Source organism: Heliangelus exortis, chromosome 21 (assembly GCF_036169615.1).
Source record: "Heliangelus exortis chromosome 21, bHelExo1.hap1, whole genome shotgun sequence".
In the NCBI taxonomy this organism is placed as follows: Eukaryota; Metazoa; Chordata; class Aves; order Apodiformes; family Trochilidae; genus Heliangelus; species Heliangelus exortis.
The window spans coordinates 10,489,718-10,500,226 of NC_092442.1; the positions used below are offsets into that span (position 1 = coordinate 10,489,718).

Sequence of the window (10,509 nt, forward strand, 5' to 3'; positions counted from 1 at the left end):
GCAGCCCCAGTTCTGCTCCTGACTGCAGCCACAGCCTGAAAACACTCAGCTTATGAGACCAGGAATGGGGACAAGTTTCTTTTCTGCATAAAAAGAAACCAACACCTGGGTCAAGCTCCAGCGCCAGGGCTGCACTTCTGACCCTGCAGCACTTGGGAAGGCACCATGTGAAAATCAGTGATCTGGAAGGATTTCACATCCAAAGAGTGCTTTCCTCATGGCTGCCAAAGACTCAAAAAATTTAATTCAACTGCTTGTAGCAGTTGTAAGAGGGTAGGTGAGCTCAAGATCTGACTGACTGCAAAATACAAGTTTTTTAAAGAGAAGTTCAGACTCTGAATGCAGTATTTCTCTACCCTGAAATATCTCAAGAAAATATAATTAATAAAATTTCCTTAAAGGAAGAAATAAAGCAGGGCAGAGAGGCAGAAACCTCAGTAGGAATCCCATGATGTAAACAACATAAACCTTAGCTACCAATGACTCCACATTGGTTCAACTCAACAACATTAATAACTAATAAACAAAATCCTTTTGTCTGCAATTCTTTTGCCCCACTTTAGTGCCTGGTTTGCAGCCAGAGCCAAGGGGATGGCCCTGGCACAGGATGCATGAGGAAATTCAACCCCAGTGACCTGCTGACTCATGGTGCTCTCTACGTGCATGTTTGGCCACACCACAGCTCCCCAGCCTTGCCAGAGGGAGAGGTGTCCTGGGGGCTGGCCTGGAGAAACCCCACAAAGCTTCCATCCTCACCACACAGGGCAGCAGCAGGAAAGGTGATGGGTGGATGGAAGCTCCTGGCTTTGCAGGACCTGCCCAAGCAGAACTCACATCTGCACTGGCTCCTGGCAGTGACAGAAGGTTCAGATCCAGAAAGGAGAACCTGCAGCTGAGGTCTGCACTGCTGGCAGTGCTTTTCAGTGCATGAGTCTGCAGTGAAATTCCTACAAGTAATTTTCATTCACTGGGGAAGCCAAGAGAACTGCAAAGTAAGGTTACACGGGTGCACTACTGATCAGAAATATTTATGTAAATGTCTCTGGGAAGCAGGTGCAGTCCTCAGGCTGCTGACAAGCTGCCAGCAAGGCCTTTGGTGTTTCAAATCTCAAGCTCCCTTGAGCTGAAGAGTTTATTTCAAGGAGATTTTTTTTTAGCCAAAATCTGACACCAGTGAGACACTGTCCTCTGTGTCTGACTCATCCACGAGCAAAAAGGAACCACACAATTGCTCCCCCCGACAGAAAGAGTCCCAAGACATCCCCTACACACACCCACTGTGGGACAGAAACACTTCCATCCAGCTACAAAGATCTCTGTCTCCTGCTTAATTCGTACTCACACCTTGCTAACAATCTAAAAACACACTGTAAAAAGGCCCCCTAGAGCTATTTGTTTTCCTGTATGAAACAGGTTTGCCTGCTTTCCTTCACAGACATTAAAGAAATGAAGGGTAACAAGCACACCATGTGCTCTGAATCGGTACCTGAGCTCCTGCAAACACAGCTGGGAAGAGGAGGGGAGGCCCAGGGCATTCTGCTGGGCTCAGAGGGACAGCTGAACCAGCAGGTCCACACCAACATTTTGTGGGATTTCCTCTTATTCTTGACACCCTCATCAACAGGACTGAGGATGAATCAGGGAAGTAAACCAGCCCTGTGAACACTCAGGGGGCCCAGCACATCACTGAGGCATGAGGGGACAGGGACTTTCACCCTGCCTGCCACAAAGCCCATGTCACAAGAGCAGGGGACCTCAGCTCCCTGGCCAAGCCATCCAGGCCACAAACCCCAGGGGAGGATGCCAGCAAGGCCAGCAGCAGCAGGGCTGAACTGCAAATCTCATCAGAGGACACAGAAACCAGAAACAGGGTCAGTGTTCCTGACTGGTGGGCTGGTGCTATTTTAGGGCCCTGATTGCCCAGGAATACACAGTGCCAGCCTCTCTTAACTTTGTTACCTAATAATCTGCCAGGTTTAAATTTATCTCCCCACTCCTGCCTGCCCTGGAAATGCCACCCCACAGCAGCAGCTGCAGGCTGAGCCACACGCATCCCCCAGGCCTGTCCCCAAGCACTGCAAGAGCCCTGCCCAAGCATGCCTTCAAGGAACTTTCATGTTCTTTTAATGCACCTTCTTTGTACTAGGGACACTATCAGTACATAGAATTAAAAACAGCATGTGCCTTTGGGTAATCAAGCACCTCTACGTATGCCTAGAGGTCCCTCCCCTACACAGAGAGATCATTGGGGAACCCCATGAACAGTCAGGCACTGGCAGTGCTGCGGTGTAATTTTCTAAATAGTCTGAAGTCTTTCTTTGAATCATTCAGTGCTTCTGGGAGCTCATTCTGCACACCATGAAGCACTACAAACCCGGAGCAGAGTGCCCTGGATTTCACTCCCAACGTTTCTTCAGCAGCGTCACACACAGGAGTCACTCCTGGTTGTTCCAGGGAGTGCTGGGGACTGAAGGAGTCTCCAGGGGTTTTCCATGTCCCAGGCTGGCCTGGCTGCACTCCGGGAGGGGGACTGCCACACTGACAGGAAGGACAGGCTGGAGCCTGAAGGTTGGTTTCAGTTTCTGTAGGTCCTGGACTCACGGATGTGAGAACCAGGAGAGGGAGATAAGAACCGAGTCAGCATTACTGGACCAGCAGTGCTCAGCCTGAGCCAACTCTGAGTCATGGCTGAGGCTGCTGACACCAGGGGCAGTGACAGCACACAGTCACTGGAGGACTGAGACCCCTCTGACAGGGTGACCCCTCTCTCTGAGCCCCTCCAAACTTTGGCAAACAATGGCAAAGCACAAGCACACCTCTTCTCTCCCATCTGGGCTAAAACCACTTTGGTTTTGTCCATCCCTTTGCACAACTGCCTCTCCATCAGCCCCAGACACACCATCTCTAACTCTTAGGAATCAAAGTGGCCTCAGTATCCAAACCTGAAATAAATCAGAGAAATGACAAGATGATTCTCTTGCCTGATCAAATCTAGAGTACAGACACGCTTTATTCCTACTTTACAGAAAGAGGTGGCTTACAAGGCAGTATGTCCCTTCAACAAAACCATCGCAGCTCCGACAATGCAGTAAGGAAAGTTGGAAAGACCCTCAAGAAATCTTGTAGTTCACCTCCCAAGCCCCAAAGAAGAATCAGCCATAACTAAACAATACCTGGCAGACACTTCTCAAAGCAACAGCTTCTCAAATCTCCACGGATAATTTACATTGTGCTTTAATTTGCTGTTCCAGTGATTAACTGAAACCCTGAGTCAGCTCCAGATAGTCATTTCAGCTGCATCTTAGTTACAACCAATTCTTAGCAGAAGGAAGAAAGAAATAAAGGGCTAGAGCTTAGCAGTTATACAAAGAAAAAGAAAACAGATTAAGACTGCTAAAAAAATGAAACCATCATGGACAAGCCTTGTATACACACAGACCACCCCAGTGCTTTCAAGCCATGAAAGTGCCGAGTGTGCCACGTGTGGTCTCTGCAGCAGCACCAAAGCTTGGCAGGAGGGTCTGATGTAAAACCTGCGTTGCAGCTTTCTGCAGAACTTGGGATGAAGTGCAGAGACCAGCAGAGTGGGCACCCACAGCACAGGGCTGACTCCTGACTGCTCTGTTGCAGGAGGAGCTTCACCCAGGCAGGCAGTGGGCAGAGCTGTGTCCCAGCAGGATGTTGTCTCAACACTTTTCCACGGGGCACTGGCACTTTTAAGAAACAGGGAGACAAAGTCACACGTTCTGGTAAGCCACTACCTGCAAGCTGAAGAGCTGCTGTGTGCAGAGCAAAAAGCAGCACTATAGACTGGCAGGATCCAGCCCCACCTGCTCCAACACAGGAGGACACCACTGTCTCCCCTCCCAGCCCTGTGGGACATTCCAGGGTCTGCAGAAGCACAGCCCATGACCACGCTGGTCAGAACAGAATGCTAAACATCAGCTGACTTAATAAACCATATTACAATGTACTCTGACAACCAAAAGCACAGACACTTTGTGTGCCCACAGGAGACGTGAGCACTCCTCACCACCTCCTCTGCTGGCAAGCAGGTCTGTGACCATCATCCGTCTGGAAACCTCTTGTGTCAAACAACACACTGCTTGTATCTCACACACGCCAGGAGCTAAAGCAAAGACAGGTTCAATGACTTCATGTCACACTCTGAGTCATGGCAAAACTGGATCTGTAGGTTAATTAGCAGCCTGTTAGGTAAGTGTCTGCTGGACACCAGTTCACTGTTCTGTTCCTCGATCGTCACAAGAACTGCCACTGCTGCACCTAACACCTGCAGGGCTTCTGGAGATGTGTCCCAGCATCACACTGATGAGACCTGCTGAGAGACATCAGAGGAGGACCCCACCGAGTACAGCACTGCCATGCTGCTAAAACACGGATGCTGGCTGTGAGCTGGTCCTCTTCCCCCAACAGCACCAGGAAGAAGGAACCAGAGCCAAAGAAAAACCTTCTGGTCACCACACAGCTTGGTTTCTATCCTCTGCAGTTAAGATGCGTGCCAAACGGCAGCTGGATGAGATGGGAAAGGCCAGGACTAGGCTTACTGTTTGGTCAACACCCTTAATGGAAATCTCAAAAAAAATGAAAGGCTATGAACACAACTGAGGAGCATTGAGAAATCAGAGAGTACAAGCTGAGTGGGTCATAAGCCAATACCTATGGGAAAAACACTAATAAAAGCATAAACACTAATAAAATTTTAAATAAATCTGTTCTCTTAGATCATGAAACATTCTTGGATTAACCTAAATTCAAAGAAATCACTCAGCCTCTAATTCTAGTCAAATGTCCCTAGAGCTGACAAATGACAGGAAATGGACCTCAGTTTGTGCATGTGTAAACGTATGTGTTTATATACATGCCAGCCACGCGCTTACAGGAAAAGGGTTAGCAGCAGCACTGTGAAACCAATGTGGATGAGACAAGAGAGCCTCAAAATCCTGACTCCCAAAACAAGCAGGAACACCAAAGTATGGACCCAACATGGTGCATGTCCAGGGTGTGTCTGTTATTGTTTGCATTCCCATGGCATCAATATTATAATAAGAAATTCATAACATCAACTATCCCACTCACCTCCCACAAGTCTCGTGGGTTTTTTTCCCCATAATTAATGAGACTGAAAGAAAATTACTAGTGTTATCATTTACCTAACACTTGCCATCAGGCAGGAGAATGGGTCTGCTGAGCCTGCAGACAGAAGGCACCAGTGATGAGCCAAACCACTGAAGTTTCACTGTTGTTTCATCTCCCTGCAGGTCTGCATGAACCCATCACACACATTGGTAAGAAACCATTTCCAAGTAACACGAGCCCAGCACCAAGTGTGCAGTAGAACCAGGTGTACTCACAGGATCAAACTGGGGTGTGCAACCAGCAAGAGAGCCTCCGAAAACAGAGTCAGTAAAGAGCAGAAATGTTTATGCTGGGGAAGTGTCATCAAGAGCGAGGGTTCTACAGGTGTAAAAATCACTAGATGTGTCTGTGTAGCTATTTAATTAATAAGCACAGAATTCCCTCTCATTCTATTGATTTCATTTCATTTGCTTCCAGTTTACTTGGGAGACAACCAACCCCTGGTGCTGTGTCCATCAAAATCCAGCAAAGTCTGAACCCAGCTTCAATAACAAAGGGCACAACTCAAGGATGCCCCAACCCCAGAGCCTGCTTCATCCCTGAGGTCCCCACCACGACTCTACTGAGCTGTTCTTCCCAGTGAGGGATCCTGCCCTGTTCTCCTACCCGAGGCTGAGCACCCTGCACAACTTCCATCAGCTTTCCATGCTGCAACCTTCAATGAGCTTTATTTTAGATTTTCTAATGGTGTTCCCAAACTGCACTGATTTTAAGGCTGGACCAGACCCATATTAGTGTAACTGTGGCTGTAGTGCAGACCCTCGAGCTTGTCTGAACACAGTTTGAAGCAGGAGGGGAGGGAGGCAGCCGTGAAGGAAGAAAGCCAACCTAGAATGTTTTATTATTGCCCAAAGAGTCTTTCCCAGTTGTTTCTCTGCTTGTGCTCTCCCCTGCCATCTTCCTGTTACCCAAAGTTGAGGTGAAGGGCTCCTTCTTCTCGTGCCACACATCTTCCTGGTGCTCAGGACTTCCTGAAGTAACCACGTTTACACCAACATTGCTCAGCCCTGACACCCCTGCTGCAGGTGACACGGGGACTGACAGCGGGTCTGGCAGCAGCACCAAGCACCCAGCACAGCCCAGGGAGTGCTAAGCCCTGGGCAGCTCTGGCCCCGAGTGGGCTTTGGTGCAAAACACCACCCCACAGGTCCCCACCTGCTGCTCCTGCTAACCAGTAAGCCCGCCCAATTTCTTGGTTGCTCTGGTGCATTGTTTCGCCCACGCCTCACTTAGGAATAATTTCTGCCCTGAGAGGTTACGATGCAGCCAGGGCATTCCTGCCCCTCCTGCCTGGCAGCAGACACTTCTTCCCAAGGATCCCACATCCTCACTTGTTGCATCCATTTAACAAAATGCTCTCACAATGCGGCGTAGCTGGGGAGTAATTAAAATCCTTTCCAGCAGCAGCTACAACAAACAGCCCTGCCTAACACCAGCTCTCCGGTGTTTAACCTCCGCTCTACCCAGCGCACATTCACCCCGTGAGCCCCGGAGCTGCAAGTGTCAGCGGGCTGGGCACGGAACTGTCACCGGCTTGCGACAGGCAGGGACAGCCCCCGCCTCGGATGGCAGCCAGCACCACCGCAGTCCCCGCACGCCCAGCGCTGCCTGCCTGCCTCCCGTCTCCGCATGACTCATCACGCACACCACGGGCCCGCAGCCCCGGCGCTGATCACACCCGCGCGGGTCCCCCCGCACGCTGCCGCCGAGCCCCTGCCGCATCGCCCCCGCCGTCAGCCCGCCGCGACCCGGCGGGAGGAGCAGGGGCGGTTCTGCCGACACCGCACGGCGGCACCGGCGGGCCGGGGCAGCCCCCGGGTGTTGCGGGGGTCGGGGAGGTCCCCGCCGGGGGGGGGTGCGGGAGGCCGGGACGGGCGGGGCTCCCGGCGCGCGGGCGGGGCGGTGCCGCGCGCACGTGGTGGTGGGCGGAGCCCATGGCGTCACGCGGCGCGGCCCCGCCTCCGCCCCGCCCGCGCGCGGGGACACGCAGCGCGCCCGCGGGAGGGGCGGGGGTGTCGGGCGCCCCCCGGCGCGGCCCGGGGCACGGGACCCGCGGGGCTCGGGGCCGCCCCGCCCGCAGGGAGCCCCCGCCGGGGCGGCGCCGCGCTCCCCCCTCTCCCCGCCCCGCTGTTCCCCGCCCGCGCCCTGTCACTTCCCCGCGCCCGCCGCGGGGCTTCCCCCGCCGCCACCCCCCGGCACCGGCAGCGCCGCGTTCCCGTCCGCCGCCCTCCCCGAGCCGCCGGCGCGGCTCCCGTTCCCGCACCGCCCCGGCCGGCTGCGGGCTGTCAGGCGGCGGCCGCGGCTCGGCTCGGCCGGCCCCTTACCACGTGCGGTCTGCTGCTGCTGCGCCTGCCACTCCAGGAACCGCGCCGCCTCCAGCAGCGTCTCGATGCTCATGGCGCGGGCCCCGGCCGCCACCGCCGCTGCCGCCTCCCCGGTGCGCGGGCCCGGCCGCCGGCGCCGCGCCGCCCCGCGGCTCGCCCCGACGGCAGCAGCGCTGGCGACAAGATGGCGGGCGGCAACAGAAACACAACAGGCGGGCGCTGGCGCGGCCCCGCTACTACGCGGCGGGCGGCGCTAAGACGCGGCGCGGATCAGGCGGCGCCGCCCGGACGGGACGGGGCGGGACGGGACGCGGCGGCCGGGACGGACCGGCGCCAGGCGGGGGTTAGCCCTGCAGCCCTACCGCCCGCGCGGGGCGGCCACCAACGCCGGTCGTCATCGGGACGAACCCGAGCTGCGGGGGGCCGCGGCGGGCACGGTCCGGTCCGGCGGGCCCGTGATCCGGGCGCCGGGCTTTGCGGTCCGCACTCCCCCCGCAGTGCGCTGGCGGCCCGTGACGCGGTGTCAGCGCGGCGGCAGCCAATGGTGCGGGAGGACAACACGGCGTGCAGCCCTCCACATGGCCGCCCCAAGCCGCCGCCGCGCGCCTTAAAGGGGCCGCGCCCCGCCCGCCAGCGCCCGGCACCGGCGGGGCCGTTGGCCCGGCCCGGCCCGGTACGATACGGCACGGCACGGCACGGCACGGCTCGGCACGGCACGGCACGGCTCGGCTCGGCCCGGCCCGGCCCGGCACGGCTCGGCTCGGCACGGCTCGGCACGGCACGGCACGGCTCGGCTCGGCACGGCACGGCACGGCTCGGCTCGGCTCGGCTCGGCTCGGCTCGGCTCGGCTCGGCTCGGCTCGGCTCGGCTCGGCTCGGCTCGGCTCGGCTCGGTACGGCTCGGCACGGCACGGCACAGCACGGCACGGCTCGGCACGGCTCGGCACGGCCCGGCTCGGCACGGCTCGGCTCGGCACGGCACGGCACGGCATGGCTCGGCTCGGCCCGGCCCGGCCCGGCGCGGCTCGGCCCGGCCCGGCGCGGCTCGGCCCGGCCCGGCCCGGCGCGGCGCGGCCACGTTAGCCCGCCCCGGGATGCGCGGGCAGCGGAGGCGCGCCAGGTCTGCCTGTTCTCTCCACCTCCCGCGGGTGGGGTGCGTCTGCCCAGATTACCCTAAAATCAAGACAATTACGTTATTTTTACACGCATGCCCCGCGTGGCCTTGTCTGGCCCGCATGCAGCCCGCACCCCGCATGAAGCGCTGCAGAGATCAGAGCTGTGATCGCCATCAGGCTGCGGGCTGGGAGCGATGTCTCGCTCAGCAGATGTTTCCCTGTCCCGTGTCGCAGAGCCTGTCCCCAGCTGTCCCCTGTCACACGCTCTCTGCGTGCACAGGGCTGAGGGCTCTGGGGTGTCCCATGCCCGGGGGTTGAGCCAAAGCAGGGAACGAGGGAGCCTTTGGAAAGCATCTCAGTTTTTATCAGGGGAAATAATAAAGAGGCAACAAAAATGAGTCACTAGAGGACCTTACTGCGAACACAACAACCGTGTATAAAGCAGTACACTTGTTAGAACACAGCTTTCAAAAGAAACATTTTCAGATGCATTTGAATGGTTTAGTCCTGTGCTGCACTAACTGCCTTGGTAGAAGGCAAAACTTCCCTTCAGCCTGTCTGGTAACCTCTTTTGCAAGGCTTTAATCTCCAAGGAGAGTTGTTTGTCCAGAAACCCTGGGCTCTCAACTGCTAAGATAGCTCCTGACTTTGGCAGCTGAAAGTACAAATCAGTGCCATTAAACATTCATATCAGAGAGATGTTTCTTGATTAAATTCATTTATTGCAAGCTTTTGGACCCAACTGATGCAGCAGCTTGGGAACACATCCAATATCCATCAACTGTGTATTCATCTACCTCTGGAGCATTATACTAGGAAAGGTTTTCGCTGAATCATTTGCCCCTGTTCCTGGGGACAGCAGTAAACCAGAACACTTAAATTATTTGGATTGACTCCGTGATCATGGAAGCGTTTTTACAACTTTTCTTATGTGCTAAAAGTACAAAGAGGTCCAATGTCTTCCCTGTTACACTCCACGCTTGAGAAGAGCAGACACTGGGCTGTCTACACAGCAAAAAGACTTTGGGAGCTGAGGACACCAAGGAGCACGGGCTGGGGCTGAGCCATCCTTCCCCTCCTGCCCAGCCTCCTGGACTCTGCTCTTCCTGCTCTGTGCTGCTCCTCACAAACACACAGGGGCAGCCCCAGGAGAAGCAGAAACTTCTGTGGCATTGGAAGCACAGCCAGTGGCTTCCTCGGGGCAGCCCCGGGGGCTCCTGGCACTGCCCACCTCCAGCCCATCTCAGGAGAGCTCTGCAGCTTCCATCCGGAGTTCTGAAACTTTCAGTCAACTCCTTTGACTAATATTCTCCAAAGAAGAGGTGTAACTTACATGATGAGAATTTAAAGCTTTTGTTTCCTTTACAAGCACAGGTAGGTTCAAAGGTGTGTCTTTTACCTGTCTTGAGGGAATATCCTGGGTCTTTTAACTTGCTATCTGGTTTTATTTCCTGTTTAGCCAGTTCATTAGGTCATATGGGATGATAGTCAGAGGGTACAGATGTTAATCCCTACTCTGGCTGTAGTAAGTTTAAAATAAATGGAGTTAAGCATGAATGAAATTGCTGCCATACACTTTGAGTGATGAATTTGGATATTATCTTAATCACAAAGCTGGGTATGTGTAAACATTTTAAACAGTACAGCAAATACCAGGGTAAACTAGGTTACTGATGGAATTATATAAAGTTTGCATGGGTTTAGGCTTATTTAAGTATAATTATGATCATAATATTCATGCACTGATAGTGCAGGGAAAACAAGCTATGGGTATAGATCCCATTATCTTTCCTTATATCCACCCTTCCCCTAAAGAGAGACAAAAAAGAAAAAAACAGGATTTAAAGGAGAAGGAAAATGGCCATTTTGAGGATGATGCCACCAAATCACAAAGTGCCCAAAATGCTTAAAAT

General features: G+C 54.6%; 1 protein-coding gene across 1 annotated transcript in view; it reads right to left on the reverse strand.

Annotated features, from left to right (window-relative positions):
* MNT (MAX network transcriptional repressor) overlaps positions 1-7,599 on the reverse strand; it is a 28,025-nt gene extending 20,426 nt beyond the window's left edge. The window contains 1 exon segment of the mRNA XM_071765424.1: positions 7,482-7,599. Within this exon segment, the coding sequence (XP_071621525.1) occupies positions 7,482-7,554 (73 nt within the window). The 5' untranslated portion in view covers positions 7,555-7,599.
* Positions 7,600-10,509: the final 2,910 nt, after the last annotated feature.